The 25,147-nt window shown below is 32.3% G+C and overlaps 2 protein-coding genes and 1 long non-coding RNA gene across 7 annotated transcripts in view; 1 reads left to right on the top strand and 2 right to left on the bottom strand.

Annotated features, from left to right (window-relative positions):
- LOC139492010 (TGF-beta-activated kinase 1 and MAP3K7-binding protein 3-like) overlaps positions 1-8,865 on the bottom strand; it is a 28,209-nt gene extending 19,344 nt beyond the window's left edge. Inside the window, exon 1 of one of the 4 annotated variants that reach the window (XM_071280044.1) lies at positions 8,644-8,849. The gene's annotated coding sequence lies outside the window, so the exon portion shown is untranslated. Of the gene's footprint in view, positions 1-8,643 lie in introns of all 4 variants that reach the window. The other 3 variants (XM_071280043.1, XM_071280041.1, XM_071280042.1) reach the window with 3 other exon arrangements.
- LOC139492011 (uncharacterized) lies at positions 405-8,161 on the top strand. Of its 2 annotated transcripts, XM_071280046.1 has the most exons (4): positions 405-641; positions 1,029-1,184; positions 1,998-2,141; positions 7,976-8,161. In XM_071280046.1, the coding sequence occupies exons 2-4, from the start codon at positions 1,035-1,037 to the stop codon at positions 7,997-7,999; spliced, it is 318 nt and encodes a 105-aa protein (XP_071136147.1). In that variant the 5' UTR covers positions 405-641; positions 1,029-1,034; the 3' UTR covers positions 8,000-8,161. The 2 variants fall into 2 exon arrangements, 1 of the variants encoding a protein (XP_071136147.1); XR_011656690.1 differs by lacking the exons at positions 1,029-1,184; positions 7,976-8,161 and having other exon boundaries at positions 1,998-3,065.
- A 14,802-nt stretch (positions 8,866-23,667) lies between the features above and the next one.
- On the bottom strand, positions 23,668-24,825 carry LOC139492556 (uncharacterized). Its single transcript, XR_011656895.1, has 2 exons — positions 24,736-24,825; positions 23,668-24,030 (listed from the first exon to the last, which is right to left on the bottom strand). It is a non-coding gene; the product is annotated as an uncharacterized lncRNA (long non-coding RNA).
- Positions 24,826-25,147: the final 322 nt, after the last annotated feature.

Raw genomic sequence — 25,147 nt, forward strand, 5'->3', positions numbered from 1 at the left:
TACAAACAATCAAGTTTGTAAAATACATAAAGTAATAAATGTAAATTATTGAATATCTTTCAATCTGACATAGAAATAATTTAACAGTTACAATAAGGATATATAATATTCGTAGCAGACAGAATGCCGAGATTTTCCTGTAATATCACACAGAGATACTGATAAAGTGGAGATAGGTACAGGTCTTCTCTTAATGAAAAATAAAGATGTCAATTTTAGGGATGTAACCTTGACCCACAAATAAGAAACTGAAGAAAATCTTGTTTTAAATAGAAAATGATTTTGTTCTGCGAGGTGGAGATGTTGTAGCCGCTAGAGGTGCATAGGGGTGGTTAACGTGACTGTCACCATCGACCTACATAATGACACAGAAATATAGAGAATGATTACAATGAAATATTTCAGTCCGGGAAAACTCCGAATTCGGCAACGTCGTCAAATTCGGCAACGTTGCCAAATTATGTACTGTTTTTGTTGCCGAATTCGACAACACTAGCTTCAAATTCTTATCGGCAAAGTTCTAGAACTATCGGCATTATCTCCCTTAGACCCTAGAGGTCGCGCGAATTTCCGCTTTCACTTTCACTTTTGTTGAAGAAAATCCATCCGCGGGAATCTCTAGAAACAATCCAAGAAGACAGGTATAGATCATAATTTACTGAAATTCTTACTTTTCCCTCTTATAAACGTACCCCACATATAACCCAATCTGACCAGTACAATTTGTCTCCATTTTTTTTTCACATAATGATAAAGAACAACAATAATGACAATTGACTTGAACATTTTATTTTCAAGTACATATTGAACGAAAATTACGTACATGCAGTTTAGAAACGTTAATCAATCTTGTGATTGTTCACATTCTAAAAGATATATATATGACATGTACAGATTGCATGTTTTTTTGATCAAATCAAGTGTCCTAAATTTGGACTCCTTGAGACTTAACCCCCAAAAACCACCTCCCTTTATTAGGGCAATTTTAATGTATTAAACTTTAAGGATGTTCAAATCTTTATTTTCAGAATATTATGGCATATTATGATAATTTATCCAATGCTATTGATAAACTGAAAAGGAGCTTGCCCGACAGAACACATAAAAAAACAATTACTTATATTACTAATGATGGATCTAGGCGATCCACCTATTCAAAACGGGGAACATCTCTTGTATTATCGGTAATTCATTGTTAAATGTTCAAAAGATGTTTATATTTGTGACATTTGTTTTATGTTTATTCTTTTAATTTTTATTTTTTTTTTTGTTTTTATTTTGCTTCCGAATTTTTTTATTTTTTTCAATATTATTTACATAGGTTTGATATCCATTTTAATTTAAAAAAATGATTTTCATTTATTGCGAGATGTTTGAATGCTTTATGACTAAGATCAACTAAGTCTATAAAGGTGTGCATTTCCTGTAACCCTGCGCACCCTATTTTAGGAGGACACAAGTATGCATTTTGTTATGTATAAGCATTATTAAAGTCAGAAAATTTCTCTCATAGATTCAATTTAAAAACAAACTACATTTAGTTCTATTTTTCAAAGATGTAACAGAAACAAACATACTTTTTTGTTTGCTTTTATAACATGAAATTAGAAACCAGGATATGTACAGGTAATTAAATTGTTGCTTCAATAATGTCTTACAAGTTAATGAATGTATTCATTGTTTAAGTCAAATTTTCTATAAATCATCTTACCTGGTATCTGAAATATGGCAATGTTCATTATATTTTGCAAAATACTGTTCTTCAACTGTAACACATGGTTCATCAAGTCAATCTTCACAATTCATTGATAATATGTTATTTTGTTGTTTATATAGTTTCTTAAAATTGTTAAGTATTTCAATTGCTGGATATTATTTTTATCCATGTGAAGTCATATTTTAGATGCTACATTTAGCTGAAGCATCAGACTAATATCCAGACTAGTATCCATAGATATAAAATGTATGAATTCTCATTTCTTCATATAATATTACAGGCTATGGAGTTGGAACTGCAAACCCACTGTGCAGTGTCTGTAGAGGTAAAACCTTCCTGGGTCAAAGGAAAATGCCACTCATATAGAAGTGAAAACAAGGAGTTAGCGGGTGCAGAGGATCAAACATCTGTCCCTACTGTACAGGTACCAGGACCATCTGGTGACAACAGGGGCTGCGTACCAGCTGCCAAAAGCCCAGCAAGGGTTTCAAGAAAACCCTCGTTGAAAGCAACTTTAAACAAAAATCCACCTTGTAGGATGTGTGGGGCCAGAGAAGATGTTTCATTTTGGTTGGGTTGTGGATACCGCAACCCAAAAACAAAAAAACAGGACTGTCCGTATTGGGTTCACCAAAATTGTATAGGGCTGTTTTACAAACAGGAGGGAGACTTGGAATCTGTTCCTTTCTTCTGTCCAAAGCATGGGAAATAGCCATATACATTTTTGGTGACTCCAATATGTTTTTTTCACAGAGGAAATTTTTATTCATGATATTCTGAAAAAATAATTTATTACAAGGTGAGTATTATAAAATTCCATGGTATTATTTTGTGAGTAAAGAAACATTGCTCGATATGTTTTCTCTGTTTTTAAATTAGTGGGTTTTAATTAATTGAGCTATCATAAAATGAGGAAAGAATAAATATTGGGTGAATACACATATGACAAAAAGATAAAAAAAAAATAAGTCCCAATGATGAAGAAACAATACTTATATCTATTTTTGTCCCTATTTTTGTTAAGGATACTGCATTAATAAATGAGAAAAGTTATTGGGAAACACTACAAACACAAAAATAATCAACCATATTTAGAACAGTGAATTTCAAGTATAGTCAGATAAATTTGCTAAATCACCGATCATTACTCAAAACATTTACTAATGTTTGATGATATGATATGACCAATATAATAAATAACTTTTCCTCTGTGAAAAATGGTTCCCAATTATATATTTTAAGTGCAAATTCAATCTATTTAGATTGATATTTACTATATTTAACTTATTTATTGAGATTGATTGTTACAGTTTTAATTTGTTTAATATTTAAAAGAGGTGTATATTTATGTGTCTAAAAAATGTTTCTCATGTTATCATAAAAAAAGTAATTATGACATAAATATATATTTTTATATTCATACATGTAATTTTATTATTTTTACCTGTATCACAAAATGAGAAAGTAGCAGTATCCATCTCCATCTTTTGTGGTGATGTATTTTATCATGTTCAGGATTTCAGTGGTGCACAACTTGACCCTTAAAGGTTTTTCAATGAATAATGAGGTCAGGAATACATTTCTATACTGGACTTCTGAACGAATGATTAAACTCACAGGTGGAAAAAAGACATATTCTCCATTTCCATTCATTATTGTATTAGGTTAAATTCCAGATTTGGGACAGACGCAAAAATGAGGTGGGCATTGAAATGCCAATAGGAGTTGAAATATATATTATTGTACACTGCTGTATAAATTGTTAATTTCGCAGTGATTTAAGAAACCCATGACAGCCCTCGTATCTTTTGGCCCGTAACAATTTAATTGGTGAAGTTAAGGGTTTTTGTCTATATATTAGGTACTACATGTGGTAGAGCAACTTAGTGATATTGCATTCAGCAATACAGTACTGCTAAAAATAATGTCATTATAACCTTCTTTGTATGTTTAAAAGACTTGAGTCAGAGACATATATGCTTGAGTTAAGTTCCATATTGCAGACAAGACATTTGTAAAACAAGATGTGACTTGTAGACGTGTAAAGATCAGTTTAACTCATTATGAACTATGTCATTATGGCCTATATTTTGTCTATTAACGAATTTGTTAAATTTTGGTTAATAGGCTTTGTGTCATTTACTTTCCTGCAGTCTTGTGGCTAGTTGTCTCGTATATTTGGCAATCATACCATATCTTCTTTTTCATATTTAAAAAAAAATAGGTGGAGCTATAACCTATGCATGGATTAATGTAAGAACAATTTTAACTTTGAATTATATATATATTTTTACTGATATAAATGTAGAAGTATTTAAAAGGTCAGTCGTCACAGAGTTCAGTAGAGTCATTGCCTAAAAGTACATTTTTAACTTCAATATACAAGTTTACATGAGCTTCCTTGTTACTGTTTGAAACATTCTTCTTGTAATGGTTAAGATAAAATGTTGCCAGATCTTGGTCCTGTAATTGGTTGATGGTGGTCAATATTTGATTTTTCAATTTGCTTACTGTCCAATTCTTTTCATCGTTATAGTCTGTCTCATCTTGATATGTTATGAAAATAGGCAACAGTTCCGCAGGTTTCCCTTCCTGCAAAAAACGCCTATAGTTTTCTCTACTGTCGTGCACGACATTCAAGAGATTATGATGCAACTGACATTTAGAATCGATTGAACTCAATGAACATTCTTCGTCGGGATTCTCTATCCACCCGGATTGACGAATTTCTCGTCTAAACATTTGAGTTTCGTTGCTAACATTTATAGCCGACCTTTCACTACACGGCTCATTCAAACCAGAACGTTCAAATACAGATGTTCGGATTTTTTCAAGTCTAGAAAAACATCTGCTAGCTGTCACCCAGTTCTGAAGAGTTGGGACTCCTGGTGGCAATTGATTTTTTATTGACCTATTAACATTTTCGGTAACATAATCACCACCCTCTGCACGAAAAAAGTCTCCGATCATGGAGAACGTTTCGTGTTTTTCCATATATTCTTTAACACTCTCTGGAGAGGTCAAACGATAAGCCATATCATTGCAAACAAGACTTTGATAAATTGTGTGTCGTTTAATGAAAAATAGTGGAACTGCAATTTGCCTGCCACATAACATGAATTCAGAATTGTTACGTCTCGTGCCGCTTCGGAAGCATTTCATGGCAAGGAAAAACGTATAGACAATATTGAATAACATCAATATGTTTGGATTTTTTGCTTCGGTTACCCACATTACAAAGTTTTCAAAAGAAAATGTATCGGAGCCGTCTTGGACTTTTGACAAGTAATATACTCTACATAATTCACTCGCTATTGCATATAAAGCAATCTGGTACACTTGCCATGTTAGGTGGTGATCGCCGCAACCTATTATAAAATCTGTAGCCTTTTTAGAAACAAAACCAAGTTTTCCAGCCAAAAACTCAAGAAAAATGTCTCTGCAAAGAGAAAACAGTGCCCTGAATAGGTTAATTTCTAAATGTCCAACCCCTGGGACAAGAAGGACGTAATCAAAGTATAGCTTGAATGAAATTTTGTCTTTGTTACGTTTGTGCTTTTCGTCTAGGTGAACAATTAAAGGGGTTTTGGAAATGTCTATTTCCTCTCCACAATCATTACATATGTATATATCATTAAGCAAAGAGCTTGCTATGTTGTATGGAACACCATCGCAACCAACACGAATCCATTCTCGATCGGTGCCAACCTTACTTGCTTTGCCTATTTCGATAAGAACGGTCTTCACTGTCTCCCTGCTATTGGGATTTACTCCTATAATTTCACCTGGCGTCACTATGGATCTTTTGTTGTGACCAGCAGGAACGTCGCCATAAAGATAACTTCGTTCCGTAACACTTGAATCGTATTGACATGTCATGCATTTAGATTCTGTTTTAAGACAAATGTTTCCACAAATGCAAACTCGTTTTGTTGGATGACGTTCCGAAACAACTTTGCTATATGTTACATGATCTTTATATTCCATTGAACATTCATCAAGTTTTTGCTCATTTTTAACCGTTTCGAAAACGCGTTCAAAAAAGTTTCTTCTATAAGGACGGAAATTTTTTTCGATGATTTGTTTATCTTTATCTATTATTTCGTCAGAACACTCTATAAACGACTTTTTCCAATTTCCAGGCTTATTTTCCGTGATAGATTGTAAGTCAGTAGGTTCCTCCGATTGGCAGTACACAACATTAGTGGCTATACTTAATGGTGTTACTCCTCCTTCACGAACCCTCCTGGTTTTGCCTATCCTTTGTGTATTGTCAAAAAAACAGTCTACGTCGTGTTGTGGACATTCGTTTACAGCCTCGCTGGAGGACTTAAGTACAGATTTTAAAGTAGTTACACTACCAGATGCCGACGATGTACCAAGCAAAGATATTGCCGTCTTGCTGCCATGTAAACACCATTGAATAAGTGCGTTTGAGAAAGAAAATGTTCCAATGTAGTTATTATTTTTCGTGAAATAAAGATGTTCAATCAAAGTCACCAGAGAAAACAGTTTTTTCTTATTTATGTTGTCTTGTAAACTTATATTAAGAGCTCCACAAAGAAATGATATCAATGGTATAGGCTGTTCTTGAAGAAAGTTAAGTATATCAATCTCATGAAGTTTGTCAAAATTTTTATATGATGAATTACGAGATGCATTTTGAATTTCAGTTTTAGTAGAAGCACCCAATTCAGAGTACAATTTTGAAATTTGGTTGTCATTAAGTTTTTTATCCTTTATTAGTTTTATGATATTAAAAATTGCTTCATCAACTTCATTGGACTCGTCGTCAGAGTTTACTTTACTTTCCGATTCTTTTTGTGAATTTAACGTATTTAAGTCCTCAGAGTTAGACAGTTCTTCACCGTTGTTTAAATTTTTAGTTTGACTCTCCTTGGCAAAGTTTAAGCAACTGGTACACACCCATGTTGCTCTTCGTCCTATTAGATTATTTTCAATTAAATATTGAAGATCGTTCTTACAGTGATCTTTGCCGGATGTTTTGCACAGTGTTGAATTTGAGCTGGGGTCATGTATAATACAGCGGCATGTTCGTGTGAATTGATTAAAAAATTCAGAAGATCTAGTCCGTTTTGATTTTTCAGTTCTTGTTTTACCCATGTCCTAAAAGTGCAAAACATAAACTTTTAAGAGAAAGGATACGGATTTTTCAAGCATTGTACATAATTCATGTTAAGATATATTCATGTGCTCATTGTTGAAGACCTTAGATATAGTTTCGGTCAAGATGATTTTTAACTTTTATCTGTTATCAGCAAAATCAATTCATTGTTCTGTTTTCTTGAGATAGTTTAGTTTTCTGGTATTGGCAATTGTTCTTGTCTCTTCATGTAAATAATTTGTTCTTTTTCTCCATGTATCTCTTTTTTTTTAATTTTATTTGTTGAAATTGCGGGAACAGCATCGGTTTCATATTGAAATCATTCATTGTGTGTGTCAAGTGTGAGCTTGTCATATACACCCTTAACCCCATATCCACTCACTTCTTAATTTGAAAAAAAAAATGTTTGAGACGACCCATGATAGATCAGAGACTATAGAAGATTAGTAGATATAGCGTGATAATGGCGTTCCAATTCGTTCAACAAATTCACATGTTTAGGAGACAAAGAGGGATGGAAGGGAGAGGAACTCAACCCTTAGTATTTGCATCAACCATTAATGGGCAAGTTTAAACAATGTTTTATTGGGTTTTTTTTTCATAGAAACACAGTTTTCACTTATGACAACAAAAGGCAATAACAGGGTAACACAACTGGAGAACAAAGCTACTGAATAACATGATTAATGATGAAATGGGTGTGCATTGACTTAAAAAAACAATAACTTATAAATAACTCAAACAACGTATGAAAACAAGCAGACTATACACAAAAAAAAACATAATTTGAGATACAAGAAAATTAAAATGAATCACGGCAAAAATGACCTAATGCATTTTGATTTTTAGATACCATCACTTTCAAGTAAAACCCTTGAGTGGAATTGACTTTCCAATGGTTTGTGAGCCAGAACCTACAAACTCACATGATATATGGGCTGTTGTGGTGAAAACACCAACAGAAATCATGCCACATTTACGTAATGTGGTCACTAGAGAGGATCCAAGGAGACAGACAGTTGGACAAATACTAGGAAAAACCGTGGGACATGTACCAAAGCACATCTGTAATGCAATAAGCATAAATCAAACAGTGCATAGAACTCTAAGGGAGGCTATATGTTTTTTTACAGGAGAGATGGAGCATGACAGATTAGGTCCCAAGTTGAAGTGTTTTTATTTACTTGAATTGGAACAAAATGCTGATTTGCTGTTGATTGGGAATTATTTAAAGAATTATGTTAATGAACAACTTATGTTTCTTTAGATTATACAAACCTATTGTTGATATTTGAAGAATAAACATCATTTATATTGTTTGTCCTTGAATTTGTCAATCGTCCTTGATTAAGGAAGTTGCCGAATTCGGCAACTGTCCCCTGGTTCCTCTTTGTTTTGGTGTTTACTTGGCAGCAAACGACAAAAATACGCGTCGTACACGATTGAATAGTTTAAAAGAACATTTACACATGTTTAAGGATATGGTACAACTGGAAGAATACACAATAAACCAAAGGTTCCCGAATTCGGCAACGGGAAGTTGCCGATTTCGGCAACAGGAAGTTGCCAAATTCGGCAACCTTACGATTACGAAGGTGTACGTAATATAGACAGACAAATGATGATACAACTCAATGAAATAGGTATCATAGACAATAAGTTTCAAGTATTGATGCATAACTGTAGTTAGATATGTATAAATAACCAAGGTTTCCGAATTCGGCAACGTTGCCGAATTTGACGACGTTGCCGAATTCGGAGTTTTCCCGGACTGATTTGGGAAGATGTGTCAAGTGATCACCTGAATTGTCACCTGCACGAACCGGATTCAATGATGGCATAACATACCAAGATAAAGGGAAGGATCGTTCTTCATAATCTCATTGAATTATCCCAATGCACCAAGAAAATAACTGTATTTTGAACCTGAAATTAATTTTTGCAACGTTTCGGACTTCCCTTTTGAGAAATATTTTCTGTCATGGCCGATGCTGCACATGCGCATCCGCACGTAACTTATTGACTTCCGTGTTTATTGTTTTGCGGTTGTTTTATTGTAATTTCAAGGCTCGTTGTTGCATGGAACATATTACCAATAACCTAATATTGGTAAAAATTGTTCATTTTTGAAGTTTTGATAAAATAAATTTATCGTTTTTTTATTGGTAAAAATTATTTTATATTAAAGTGTAGATTTCTATTTTTATATGACAACCATAGAAGCGTAAAACATCGCAATCTCCGGCGCAGAGTTCATATCCGTTCCATACATGCTCCGCAATACTGCACTTAATATGACCTCTGCCATACATTGTCCGACCCCATGAGGAAATTTCCTCATGGCCGACAAGCATTCGGTATTCTCTGCAAAGTCCCTTGCGTGATACACAACCTAGCGAGGACTGTCGAAATTTTTTATGCGGAAGGTTAGGAGTAATCAGGTAAAGTGGCGATGGCGGAAATTATGAGAATCATCTCATCGCTTCATCTCCTTCAACTAGGATTGTCGCCAAATTGAAGATTTAAAATTACTTTGACGAAACGTGCATCTGACGCAAACACAAAATTTCAATCCTGGTAACTATGAGGAGTATATTTGAAGCGAAAAAAGAAGAAATTCTATGAATTTTGCCGACAGGCTACATGTACGGCTTGAGTCTTTCAAGTTTTTTATCACTCGGTTAGCACCTTTGATCCTGGTCCTTGAAGGTAGTTGTCCACTTAGCAGCTCTGTGTAATCCACATGGGTTGTTACAATTTGCCGGGTTCATATATACAAAAGAAACCCCCAAAAATCACACTTCAATTTACATGTCATAGAGTGATAGACATAGAAGCATAGGCGGATCCAGGGGGCTTGGCTTGCCCTCCCTTTTCTTGAGAAAAAAATTGGTTGATTATATAGGGAATCGCTGAAGCATGACTGGAGTGGGCTCCCGTTAGGTCAGTCAGATACACCCCCCCCCCTTTTATGAAAAGTTCTCGATCCGCCACTGAGGAGACAAATTATCCAGTGGGAACAAAGTACATGTAAGTGAAAGTCTTATTGAAACCGTAAACCCAACATGCCCAGCAAATTGTAACAAAACCCCCTCCCTGTGTTCCAAAGTTTTTGCAAAAAGAACAATTTAGAAATTAAGAAGATCTAACTTAAAGGTTGGGAAATCTGGAATAAAGTGCTATATATTACTACAAGGCCACACTTAAAAATATTTTGGTTTGCCAAAACCCTACATTCAAAGGTTGAGACAGTGGGTAGGTAAGTAGGCATTGATTTCCTTTTTTTCCAACAAAAAGAAATTGAAGTATCAGATGTTTATTAGTCTTTCTGCCTATCTGATTAAAAAAACAAACTTCTTCAAATCAGGACAATAAAAGATTTTGATTAGGCAGCTATTTTCTGGGTAGGTAGGATTAGGGCAAGCAAACATATTCTTTTTTAGGGCCCAATGTATCCATACCATTAGGAATCCATTAAACTTCCATTAAAAAAAGGTAAATGGCAAATATTAACAAACCTCTGTGATACATGTATAACAGCATAACCCTTTGTCAGAGGGAAAGCCTCTCATAGCTTGGTAGGGTTGTTCCTATCCTAATAAAAGTTCTTGCTACCAAATGAGAAAAATATATTGCTTTTCTTTTATGAAGCCTATTCTTGTGCAAGCATTTTACAGTACATAGACACCTACATGTATATGAAATAATTCTTTCAAATTCTGAATCTTGCAGTATAAAACATGACAATGATTTTATTACTCTACTTTTATTCTTGCATTTTGACCCCTTCTCTAGTATCATATAATCTTGACTTTTACTGCACATTAACCAATGTCTATTATTTAATATACATGATTGGGGACTGGGTTTTAAGCTAACAGATACCTTGGTAGCTGTTACACCCAAATTATGTCCTGATACTCTTGGCATTATCAATAATTGGTATTGGAGTTGTGTGCATTAAGCCAGTGATGAATGTATGTACTGTTAATCAATTGTTATTATTTCAAGTTGAAAAAAATTCTGGACCCATTATCACTGCTAAAAAAATATTTTCTCACTAGCAACAAACACATCTCATATTTTTTATTCAGTAAGCCAACAAAACCTGGAAGCTACATGGAGCTTAAATTTATCATCTAGTAAAACATTGTACATGCCATATTGAATTCAAAATAAATTCAAAAACCATTGTTAGCACATACACATGTCCCCACATTGTCACTGGACAAACATCTACAATGTACCTAGTATGTCCTTGTTGTCTACAAAGCTTAATAAGATTCTCTTTTGAGGTTTCATATAATTTTCAATGAAAAACTATTGCTGAAGTATAATTGAGGCCAATAAGTTCAAGGGGAATAACTTCTAGAAAAAGAATTAAATCACAATTTCCTGTTGATATGCACATCTATAAAATTTCATGAAGTTCTCTTACAAGTGTGTTTTCAGAGGAGTTGTGATGACAAGTTGTTGAAGACCAGGACTGACAGACAGACAGACAAATGCATGGATCAAAACATTATCCCCTCTGCAAGTTCATTGTGTGGGGTCATGAAATAATTGTCATTGTAAGAGGTTATAATACTGAACTTTCTTATGCATCAATACAACCATTTAATCAAGCACAGACATGATGTACATGTATCCAGTTTGAGATGCATTTAACCCATTATAATTTATTTGCAAGACAACTGTTATTACTGTTTTCCTTTTGTTGATTGCAGATCTTTATTTGTAACTGAAGTATTTTATTCAGATTTTTGTGTTTTGGAATGCTGTCCAATTGACTTATACCAATTATTTCCTTGAATTCATATGCTTAAATCTTAAATCTTAGGTAAAAAGTTAAATCAGTTTTATCTGAACATTACTGAAGTTATGAGTAGTATAAAGCAAAAGGCTTTTTGGGAAGTTTTAAAAATGTAAACAAGGTGAAGGACATTCATATTAACATACTATTTGGCTAAAACTGATAAAATGTATTCTTTATTTCTATTTTAATTGTTAACAACAATATGTTCATGATAGATTTAAGAAGACATACAAAATTTTCAAAACAACAATTAATAAAATTCATTGTAATTAATACATGTATTAAATGCACACACATTTGCATGTGCAATTAGAATCACTCCAATTCACTAATTGAAACATGAATCATTTTTTTATCAGTTCTTAAGTCTACTTTGTAAGTTCTTTTAAAGTGAGAGGGTGTATAATCTATGCAGGCTTGTAATGCTTCTCATGTTTCTAGATAAACCTCCTATGATCAGGTTAACATAATTGTGATCTGAAAATATAATAAAAAAAAAAATTATCTTTGTAATTTCTGTTTTTTTTGAAGATAAGGGATATACATGGTATGCCATTGTTTGTCAATCCAGCCGTTTAAATGTCAACACTTAATTCAATATCTCAAAGGAGTAAGGGCAAAAAAGACCCTTATTTGACTCAAATTAATATTGCTGCCAATTTAAAAGTCATCTTAATGCTAAACATTTAGAAATTTGTCCAAACTAGTTAAAGTTAGTTGGGATCCCGGTAACATGTTTAACCCCGCCACATTATTTATGTATGTGCCTGTCCCAAGTCAGGTACCTGTAAATCAGTGGTTGTTGTTTATTTGTGTGTTACATATTTGTTTTTTGTTCATTTTTTTACATAAATAAGGCCGTTAGTTTTCTCGTTTGAATTGTTTTACATTGTCTTATTGGGGCCTTTTATAGCTGACTATGCAGTATGGGCGTTGCTCATTGTTGAAGGCCATACAGTGACCTATAGTTGAAAATGTATGTGACATGTTGGTCTTTTGTGGATAGTTGTCTCATTGGCAATCATACCACATCTTCTTTTTTATGAGTAGCTAAAATAATAAAATAAGTATAAATTTAACCAGATGCTCTGCAGGGCACAGCTGTATAAGACCCCAGAGGTCGAATCCTGAACAGTTGGGCAAGTATTGACACAACATTCAAGCTTGATTGAGCACTGAATTTGGATTGTGAATAAAGTTTACACAAAATAGGTTCTGACACAGAATGAATGTGGTCTTAAATTGAATTTGAAATTTACCTATTATTGTCCAATATCCAAAATCAAAATACATTTTTAGATTCAGCATATGAAATAACCCCAAGATTTCAATTTTTGAAGAAATCTAACAAAGTTCCATTTTGAACCTTTTAGTCCTCAATGTATATATCCATCTATTCATTTTTTGTTTAATTTTGGACCTCGATTTAAACCAGTTTGAAAACTGGGCCCATAATCGAAAATCGAAGTACATGTTTAGGTTTGGCATATCAAAGAACCCCCAAAAATCAATTTTTGTTAAACTCAAGCTAAGTTTAATTTTGGACCCTTTGGACCTTAATGTAGACCAGTTTAAAAAAAAACAGGACCAAAATAAAAAAAAATTAGAATCTAATTACACAGTTAGATTCAGCATCTCAAATTATGCAAATATATTTAATTTTAAATGAAAGTTTAATTTTGGATCCTTTTGGTCCCTCATTCCTAAACTGTTGGGACCAAAACCCCCAAAAATCAATCCCTACCTAACTTTTTTGGTCATGAACCTTGTGCTTAAATTTTATATATTTCTATTTACTTTTACTAAAGTTAACGGGTGAAAACCAAAAAAAAATGCTTATATATGCCCCTTTTTGGCCCCGAATTCCTAATCTTTGAGACCCAAACCCCCAAAATCAATCCCAACCTTCCATTTGTGGTCATGAACCTTGTGTTTAAATTTTATAGATTTCTGTTTACTTATACTAAAGTGATTGAGCGAAAACCAAAATCAACTGCTTACAAAATGTATTTGAGCTCCTTTTTGGCCCTTTTTTCAAAAGCAGTTGGGACCAAAACCCCCAAAATCAATCTCAACCTTCCTTTTGAGGTCATGAAACTTGTGTTTAAATTTCATAAATTTCTATTCACTTATACTAAAGTTATTGTGCAAAAACAAATAAAAATGCTTATTTAAGCCCCTTTTTGGCCCCTAATTCCTAAACCATTGGGACCAAATCAATCTCAAGCTTCCTGTCCATAGTATGCATATGATCTACATGTATGGACCTGAGGAGTAACAAAAACTTAAATTTTAGAAAGTTAGGAACAGTCTTTAAAATCAGGTTAAGAACCAACAAATATGCACCATTTTGTATTTCAATTTCAGTTTCTGCAGTTAAAAAGTCTTCCCTATTGACTATAAGATGGCAATATAAGTCTACTCATAATTGTAAAAAAATGTGTTGAAACAACAATTGGGATCCGAATCAAAAAGTTAAAGTTGTAATATTTGAAGAAAAAAAAAGACAGATTTTAGATATTTTGATTAAAATGCATTATGTAGGAGTGCATCAGATAATTCATTTTAGCCAAAAATACAATAATATATATAAAAAAAATCAACACCTACTGAAAATATCAATATATAAACAAGTAATATCTTTTCTTTAACGCAAGATGTAGGTTGACTGTTTCGTCCCTGCCAAGGGTACTCATCAGGTGGCAAATTATGGCTACCACTACAGTAATTGTTTATTGAAAACAAATAAGTTACAGCCTTTTTAGAAAATTTGTTAACCAAACTGTAAGTTTATATGACTTTGCAGTGTCTGTGCATTTTAATTTATGCTACACATATGGTACATGATTTTGTTTTTCTATCATATGCATTTTGTTTAAAAAAATCTACAAATAAGTCTGTGCTACTATCTCATGCAGATGGAGAGTAACTTTTACAGGATAAAAATATGTCCAGTTTGGTATATTTTTCTTTTAGTTTAAACACCAACACCAATATGTAGAAAATAATAGTGATTTCAACACTATAAGAGGTGAAAAGCAAAATGTGAAAGCATTCTTTAATATCAATATACATGTATTATATTTTATTTTCTATTTTTGTTTCATAAATGCCAATTAAATGAATTGTGTTTGTTTATTTATTTGAAATAAAAAACAAAAGTCTAAAGGAAAATATACGAGTTATTTTTCCAATTATTAGTAAAGAAGCTATTATCCTAAAAATCATTGTTATTTGTAAAATGATGAAAAAAAAATGATTTCATAAGCTTAACTAGCTTACATTTGTACGTCTGCAGTTGGATTCGAACCAACATACAACAAGTGTATTTCCCTTATTTACAGACTTATATATAATGAAATTTGTTATTATAGAGCATAACTTTTATCCTCAAGCAAAAAAAAAGGCTAGAAGCAACATAGGGCCAAATGAGTAAATTAAAGCAAAACAAAAGATAAAGCAATTAGTGAGTTACAAAGTAACAAATGGTGGCTTGTGTTTGATCAGTTGTTTGTATAGTTGTATAGCAATCCTAAGTTTTAATGAATACTATAATATGCTAGAAATACTGAACCCTCTCAATTTCATACTTGATTTCCTGCAAAAGAATAAAGCAAAATTAAATATTTTCAAGTAGTATTTATCTTCATCATGTATATACAAATCAGGTCTATTCTTAATAAACTTGCATAATTAAAAAAAATAATCCCAATTGTTACATTCAACATATGCATAATTGTTTTTGTCTGATTACTGTATTCCTGTCCATCAACTTCTTCCTCTTCTTCCATTAACAATTTACAACTGTACTCATGGTCATTTGAAGAACTGCAATTTAGATTAATGGTAACTTAAAAATAAAGACAGTATTTTTAAAAGTGTTTAATTACTCCTATAGAAAATCTATAGCATATGTATAGCTAGATATTGACTCAATTTCTACATACATTGGGCCACACTTAAAAATATTTTGGTTTGCCCAAACCCTACCCAAAGGTTGATACAGTGGGTAGGTAGGGAGGCATTTTCTTTTTCTTTTTTCAAAAAAAGAAATTGAAGTATCAGATGTTTATTAGTCTTCATATCTATTTGATTAAAAAAAAAATCTTCAAATCAGGACAATAAAAGAATTCGAGTAGGCAGCTTTTTTCTGAGTAGGTAGCGTTTGGGCAAACAAACCTATTATTTATTATGGCCCAATTAAGGGTCTTGAATCTACAAAAATGTTTGTTTTTGGCCCTTAATTATTAGACTGTTTGTCCCATAACCCACAAAATATATACAAACCTTCTACTTATGGTATTAAACATTGTGGTACAATTTTAAACAATTGAAATACTTAGCTTATACACAACTTTTTATACTGACACTAGATTAAGGCTTGTTTTGGGCACCTTTGTACCCCTCATTCCTAAACCTTAGGGACCATAACCCCCAAAATCAATCCCAAGCTTCCTTTTGTGGTTATAAACGTTGTGTTATAATTTTATTGATTCCTAATTACTTATACTAAAGATATTATCCGGAAACCATCCATCTTTCGGACAGGATACCAATTTACGACCGCAAAATTTTTTGTGGTTGTATAAAAATGTTGAACATGTGCAATGAAATATAGTTTTAGAAATCGATTAGACTAGATAGGCCTTATAATTTTTTTCCCTCCCAATTGAAGGACCATTTACACTCAGGGCCGAGTCATCAGCAGGCAGTACAGATGTATTAAAACAACCTAGCATTATATTGCTAGTAGCGGGAGTAGCATTGTCAGGTAAATTTGTTCCCACTTTTTTTTTATAAAATGTTTTGTTCAAATCAAAATAGAATGCTTTTATCTCCCGAATACTTACATTGTACATAGAGGTGATACTACTTTGACAAATCCTTTTTCTTTGAGAGTTGTCTGTCAAATCTTAATTTCACAAAGAATGAATTGCATAACAATGAACTGAGCTCAAAGCAAAGTACTTTAATAATACACTTAGACAAAGAGCTAAATCCAGTGATATACTTTGTACTACAGGACAGTGGCAGGTCCTTCATGACCATCCATCCACCCAAACCATATCTCAATAACATTCCATACTTCATGATTGGATTCAGAAGTCCTGAAAAAGACATGACTTTTTTTATCGTATTTTAAGTATATATGCACAGGTTTAAACTTTATTGTGGTATAATCATTCAGTATCTAGCAACTATCAAATTGCTTCATGCACATATTGATATAGGTTGACTGCTCCTCTGTTGGAAATTAGAACACACCTCCACCTAATTTTAGTCAACTGACGAAGAAAAATTCAAAACAATAAAAAATGTTATCAAAGACTTGTCAGTGTCTATTTACCATTGCCAGATTCCATATCTACAACCAATGAAAATCAAATATCCCTCTAATAAGACTTAGCATTGAAATCCCAGTTTTCTAAAATGATAGTTACGTGGAACCTAGAACTAAAAAAAATTTGAAACAATATATCTTAAATATTTCAAATGCATGTACATTTAATAATATTAATTCTCCAAAATTCACTATATTTTTCCTTCTTTGGTTTTCTGTTGGAGACTGTATATTGACCTCTATGTAGCCTTTTCAACTTAGGCCACATTTAAAAGTCTTGTCCAGTCCAGGCCACTTAGCAGTTATTTGTGCTCAATTTGAGTGTATTTATTTAGATTATCTATCCTTCTGCTTTCAAGCACTTTCCAAAAATGAAAACAAATTATTTTCAGGAAAAAAATAAATCCGATTTTTTTGTGGGAAATAATTTTTTGACCCGGGGGCTTATTTTTTACCCGGGTGGGGGAAGGGGAAACAAACATATTTTTAATTTTGGCCTTGTACAAATTTTTTTTACAATGTTTACTATTTATGATTTGTATGATCCTGTGTTTGCATGTAAATAAAGTAATGACACAGAAGATGTAGATGAATAGCACAACATTTACAAACTATATAAAAATTCAGTACTTTGTAGCATTATGAATTTTGTGAATAAAACTTTGACATTATATAATGCACTACTTAAGAGAAGTTAATCAGTCTTAAACATTTGTGTTAAACTTTAATTGAAAATAAAATTGTCAAATATTTTATAATTTGATTGATATAATCAATTTCATGTTATACTTAGTAGTCTGTCTTTTTACTCCAGATGCCCCTTTAAATCATCTTTTGGCATAACGGTGTCATAACTGCTAAATTGAAAGGAAATTATAGAAGCAGTAGTTAGAGATAATTTCCTAATGTATGTAGAGTAAGAATTTGGTTAGCTTGCTTGTTTTGTTTGTATATTGTACAATTGTTATTGGGATAACATTCAATTAAATTGAAATATAATATACAAGTTTAAATAACTATGCCTATCTATATTGTTTGCAGATGTCAATTTTTATTACAATGCTTGAGCTAACATTGCAGGCAAGTGAACTAAAGTCTTATTTTACAAGCATTAGGAAATTAGCTCTAATGAGAATTATAACCACATTTCTGTGAGGTCATAAAAATTCAATAAGAGTTTATATAATATATATCATTTTTCATGTTCAGTATAAAGTATACATTTGTACTTATTCAAATATTATTTGTTTGATTGTCTAGAACTTAAAGTGTTCTTAATTTTAGTGTATTCATTATATTGACATTTAACATTTTGTCATGTGGAACTTTACAAAAACTTAGCAATATTTTTAAAAATTCTTACACAATAATTGTGATTTATGTTAGTCTTTTCTCTCTTTTTTAGTTGAATGTTATAGTAGTTTGTAAATTGACATTTTGCTATATTTTCCCATGTATGTAGCATTATTATGTTTAGTGTGAATGTATTGAGTATAAACATGTGTATACATGTATATATGATGTCCTCTTGTACACCTATGTGTCTGAGGTTTATAAATAGAGTATTGTCTATTGTCTATTGACAGCTTACAGTCAACATGGTCAAGCGATCCATCATGGTATCATTTGGCCTTTGTAAAAATTCAGGGAATATTTTTTTGTGTCTGATAATGTCACATAGACTTAAACTACATCTCATTTTAAAGGCCATAATGTGACCTATAGTTGTAAATGTCTGATTAATTTTGGTCTTTTGTGGATAGTTGTCTCGCTGGCAACATATCTTCTTTTTTATACATAACTATGATTTCTACCTTTAAAATGAATAATAAAAAAACAGATTAAAATAAATAGGCAAAACTTTCACCAGCTGTTTGTATGAGCCTATGTCCCTTATCTATTCTTTCTTTGTGTGCATTTGTTTGCAAAAACTGGAAGGAAAACTAACACATATTAGTGCAAAAAGTATTTGAACTACTACATTTGTACCTAACAGGAAAAGATTGACTTTAAATCGAACTATGGTGAATCTAAGAAAGATATATAGTATTGATTAGTTATGCATCTTCTATCATTTTACAATTTATTACTATCATATTTAATTTGTCGCTTTATAAACACTTCACTCTCTAGTCCTTGCTAGAAAACAGAATGATATGCAAGTACTTTTAATTAACTTACTCTGTTTTGTCAGTTGTACTTGCATCCCCTGCTGAACTGGACAAACTGTACAACATGGAACTGGTGGTAGACTTTAAGTACAAATATGATAATCAGTGGCAGATCCAGAAATTTTCATAAGTGGGGCCCACTAGCTGATGTTAAAATAAATCTATGGGTATTGAATGTAGTCAAAATAATTATAAAAAACATCTTCATCCTGACAGAAAAAAAATAAAAATATACTTGCAAGACATCATAGTTATATTAGGACTTAATTGTGTAGGTATGAATGTGGAGAAGTTATATCAAAGAATAAAATTGCAAACTTTTAAAGTAAGTGACAACCTACATATATACAAATGTATCTTGATTTACAAATGTATCAATAGAAATGTAGAGGCCAGCTTAAGTCCACTTATGGATGTGGGGTATTTTTTTTAAGACCTATTATAGTGGCTAGCAGGGTGGTTTATATACAGGTGAACAATTATTGTTGTTATAAGTACTGTGTTTTTGTATACATTACCTTACCCCCCCCCCCCCCCAATATTATTTGATAACTGATGCTAAGTTGGTAAAATAAGCCCTGCCAATAATTATTGTGCTTACCAAATGGCTTATATTGATTTGCATTTTCTGCATAATACATGTTGTCTTTGCTCCATCTTCTTCAGGGTGGGCTCATGTCAGAAAACATCGGGTTACATCAAACTGCACCAAAGTCCATGACAAAACAAAACAAGCACCATGTTGTTCTTATCGGCGACAAAAAAAAAACGTGGCAGGGTAAAAATTTAAAATGATGTCTCCGGGAATCTGTACTATTACAGGCATTACAGAACATAATAGTAATTGCAATTTTAGGTAGAAATTAATATATAAAATTAATGTAATATAGTAAAAATAGTAATTACGGTGACAAAATAGTCCCTTCTCAACCGGCTGTGTTTACGAAAGACATTTAATCTCTAACGGAAATGCAACTTTCAGTATTAAGTTAATAAACATAGCAACATTTTCCGTTTGATATACTTTTCTTCGCAAAAATGAGAATTTCTATGTTTTTTCCCATAAAAGTATCTTAATTAAATAAACAGTAATGTAGATTTTGATTAGAGATTGGGAACAAAAAAGTACGCAAAAAAAGGTATGGCAGAGGTCATATTGAGTGTAGTGTTACAAAGTATTGAACGGAACGGATATGTGATCTCTGCGCCGGAGATTGAAAACATCGATGTTTATTTAAGTAATTATTTCCATGACTGGTCTAACAAATATTTGTCTATCTTTGTTTATTAAAATGAACTGTAAAATAATGTCTGGTGCACACCTCATTTACTACTGTTGCCTTTATTTAACGAATATAGCTACCACATCTTTTTATATCTATAGTTTACCATCCAGTCTTCATGCTTGACAACGGTGTACTTGAATCTTCCAAGCAACATATCCAGACTAAAACAGACCAGTCAGAATTCTACTTCGTCAAAATTATCTCCCCATTACGCCAGTTCATTTTCACAATCGTAGAAATGGAAGCCATTGTAGGGATGACGCGCTGCCAATTTTCTGTATTGTTTACTTTAGTGACAAAATTTTTAAAAGTTAATAGAAACAAACAAAATTGCAATTTTCTTCTCAATTACGAGGTGTTTTATTTTAAAAACACCATATGCATAAGTTTTCAATTTATCTAGTTCATAGTTAAGCAGAACAATTAGATATCAAGTCGCCGACATGGGTATCTTTCAAGTTGGATGACAAAAATGCATAACCTCCGATTTTTTTGAAAAAATTACCACGGACGGAAACCATATCAATCTATTACTTCAATAATTTTCGTGTCTGCCCTTCCATTATGTGACTGAAGAAAAAATTCCAAAAATGGGTAACAATTGTATCGCAAAGAGAAAATCGAGTGTACCGTTTTATGTTAGGGCGTGTTTGAGTTGAGTATTTTATCTTGATATCGTACAAAGCAAGAATATTTCATACATCGTCTCGCTTCAAATTCTATCATTTTTATACATTAAAGCTACAGGTTGACGTTATAACACAAAAAAATCACAGAACTAAAAGATGAAATATATAGGTCAAGTGAAATACCTATCTAATGAGTCACAAAAACAGAGAAGGTGTGTTCGAATGGCTATTTTTTTACTGAAAGTACTTGACGACAGTCTTTCAAGTTGGATGATGAAAATGCATATCTTCGAAAAATTCCAATTTTTTGTGTGTGATAACTAGAGTTTATAGTCTTCATACACTAAAAAAATCTAGTCTGCCCTTCCACGAAATATTTATTTAGAATTTTTTTAAATGTTTATGAATTTTCGAAAATTCCACCTGACAACCGATCAGACAACAGTTTTAAGTTGAATCAATGCAGACAAGATTATTAACTGATGCTCATTAGCTAGTTGATACATTTGTCTTTAAAAATACAACTGACATATAAGGATCGTAATGGTGCAATATGGATAAATTTATCGGTTTCCAAGAGCAAAATTGGTAGCGCGTCATCCCTACAATGGCTTCCGTTTCTACGATTGTGAAAATGAACTGGCGTAATGGGGAGATAATTTTGACGAAGTAGGATCCTGACTGCATTACGATCCGATATGTCAGTTGTATTTTAAAATACAAATGTATCTACTAGCTAATGAGCATCAGTTAATGTTCTTGTCTGCATTGATTGAACTTAAAACCATTGTCTGATCGGTTGTCGGTAATTTTCACTGGTTGAAGATTATAAACCCTAGTTATCACACACAAAAGATTTTATTTTTTTCGAAGATATGCATTTTCATCATGCAACTTAAAAGACTGTTGTCAAGTACTTTTATTAAAAAAAAAAGCTATTCGAACACACCTACTCCGTTTTTTGTGATTCATTAGATAGGTATTTCACTTGACCCCAGACATTTCATCTTTTTGTACTGTGATTTTTTTTGTTATAAAGTCAACCTGAAGCTTTGATATATAAAAATGATAAAATTTGAAGCGAGATGATATATCAAATACTCTTGCTTTATAGTTTTAAAGTCAAACACGCCCTAACATAAAAAGGTGCACTCGACTTTATCTTTACGATACAATAATTGTTACCCATTTTTGGAATTTTTTCTTGAGTCACATAATAAAAAGGGCAGTCACGAAAATTACTGAACTAGATTGTGGTAAAAAAAATGCATTTTCTACATCCAACTTGATAGATACCAATGTCGTCGACTTGATATCTAATTGTCCTGCATTACTACAGTGGGATTTCCAGTGACACTAGAACAATAGAAAAGTCACTCTTCTTATGAAAGAGATAGAAAAGGTCTAAAAGCAGGAGAGACAATTTACGCATAAAACCCGATATGCATAGGGATGAATATCTCTTAAAACACAAAACCATTATATAACTTTTATACAACCACTATAAATAAAGTATATGTTAAAGCTAAATGTGTTAATATATGATTTTTTAATTGCCAAACATGCTGTTAATTGAACAACCTATTGTTCAACATAGGGGTGTGTAAAAAACTGCCACATTTGACTGCATATTTTTCTTTTTATTTGAAAAAAATATATATCAAACCTTAATAATGTAGCTTTCTGGGTATCCAATTTTTAACGTGTTCCGAAATGTAGTTTCGTCACAAGAATTTTTCAAAGTTGTGTCATTTTGTCTATATGAATGTCGGTAAATTCGTATGATCGAGCACACCGACAAGTATATCGTTGGGACAACTCGATATAATGTAATCAATATACGTGAAAGATTACCTAATGTGAAGTTTATCAAAATCATCATAACATAATTGATCAACACATTATGTTTGAACAACATGAGTCCTACAATATAAGATTTAAAGGTGCATATCATTTACATTCAACGTTTTTATTGGATTTTTTTTTACTACAATGTAACCTCGAGGTTCAACGTTGATAGTTAAAAAAAAAATCCCAGAATTTTTTTGAATGATATTGTAAATGATATGAACCTTCGAATTCTTATAACATCGGAATAGAAAATATGTGATCCGAATTAACCATGCACGTGTGTTACAGAAGATTATGAACTTTTATGATTTAAGGGTTTTTCTTAAACAATATTATGATCCCAAATTTGATGAATTTTGTTGGCAATACTTTAATATACACACTACATATAACAAAGTATATATTAAATCTCAATGTATTATTATTAGGAAAAATGTTTGACTCTGTAAAAAAAAATCTTCCCCCTCCCCCGTATTACATGTAATGGTTTAAACCTAAAGGATTCGCACTAACTGCCCAAAAGAGGTCCGCTCCAGTCTTGAATCAGTGATTTTGTTTATCATAAACAAAATATTGTCTCACACTGAAAGGGGCAGTCGGGCAACATGCACAGCCCGGATTGTCAAAACAGCTAAGATTTACAAAAATGATTACAAACAAAAACCATCAGTTGGACAAATTACTGGAATCTGATTATCTCTACTGATAAATAATGCAACACTAATGACACATTTAAGTTTTGGAATGATTTTATTCACAAAGAATGTTTCTCATTGGTATACATTTCTATGCTCTTGTCTTTTCAGAGTTTATATTGGAAATTAAAAATTGCTGCATGAAAGACACTAGCTCCACATTCCTATGCATATGATTTTATATGTATGAGAATCATTCCATAAAATATCCGTTTGATATCCTTTCAATGCATGACACTGTCTAGTGGTTTTTCTGCCACAATTACAAGGAAAACCTGGCTAAACTTGTGCTAAATCAAACACTTAAATCTTACATCGCTATTGATGTTAAGCAATTATTTAAAGGGCCTTCCGGAACTGTTGGGTTTTATGACAGTCTTCCTTCCATACACACCATCGCTGCAAAATAATTTGAACATTCAATTAGATGATTATAATATTATTTGGCAATCCAAAGAAAACCTGAAAACATCAGACCACAATAAACAGAGACCCCAAAAAAAGCCAATTTTACTTTACAATGAAATTGAAAAAGTAGTTAGTTACATGTCAAATCATCTTTTGGCTGTCGACAAAAAAATAAATAAAATCTAAATTTCGTAGCATTTTACCCCCCCCCCCCCCCTTTTTTTAACTGAATTTGCTCAAGGTATGGTGCTTTTACCCCTTTTCAGATTTCAGTATGTCATGTTGTATATCTTTTATAAATTAGATGAATTTCTAGCAAGTTTCTACGATATTTTTTATCATTTGACAAAATACTATGCGTCTGAATTAAATTGTTTACTATTTGAAAAAGCGCGCCTTCTTTTACTTTAATTTACTTCCCTTTATTTCACATAGCAACAAATATTAAAAACTGCCACATTTGACTGCATATCAATATTTTTTTCCCCAAAAAAATATATGTCAAGCAGCATAATTAACTTTACAAATTGGGAGAAAATCAAGATGTTCCGACTATAGGTTAGTATTAAAAAAAAATAATGAAAGGTTGGCATGATTCCAGGTTTGAACCCTGACGACACTTAAAATCGAAAATTCACTTATTTACCTATCATATGGAGATACGATGATGTGATAAGTTAACAATTAATAATTTACCTGGTGCATTATCATATTCACATTACGTTGACACGTCTCAGTTCGTCTGTGTTAGCTCATTTCAAGCTCGTAAACAATGTACACCATTTCAGTGGGAAAGCCAGTGACATTGAAGAGCTACTTCCGGTAGTCCCGCGGGAAAGGGGACATAATCTAAAAATTTTGAGGTGGCGCTGTAACCAGCGTGTAAACAAAAACGTAGCCTGTACTTCAGACAATAAATCTATTAAAACAACTTATCATCCATCAGTATTTGAGGTTAAATTTTTATTAGAATAGATTTTGTTAAATGACTGTAAAAAAAATCATTAAAATAATTGTTTCGTTATTGAAATATGACAAAAAAGGTTTCGACCTCCTTTCACTTCCAAAAAACCGCGGGTAATTCCCCCGTCTAGAAATATCTGACACA

This window comes from Mytilus edulis, chromosome 10, assembly GCF_963676685.1.
Source record: "Mytilus edulis chromosome 10, xbMytEdul2.2, whole genome shotgun sequence".
NCBI lineage: Eukaryota > Metazoa > Mollusca > Bivalvia > Mytilida > Mytilidae > Mytilus > Mytilus edulis.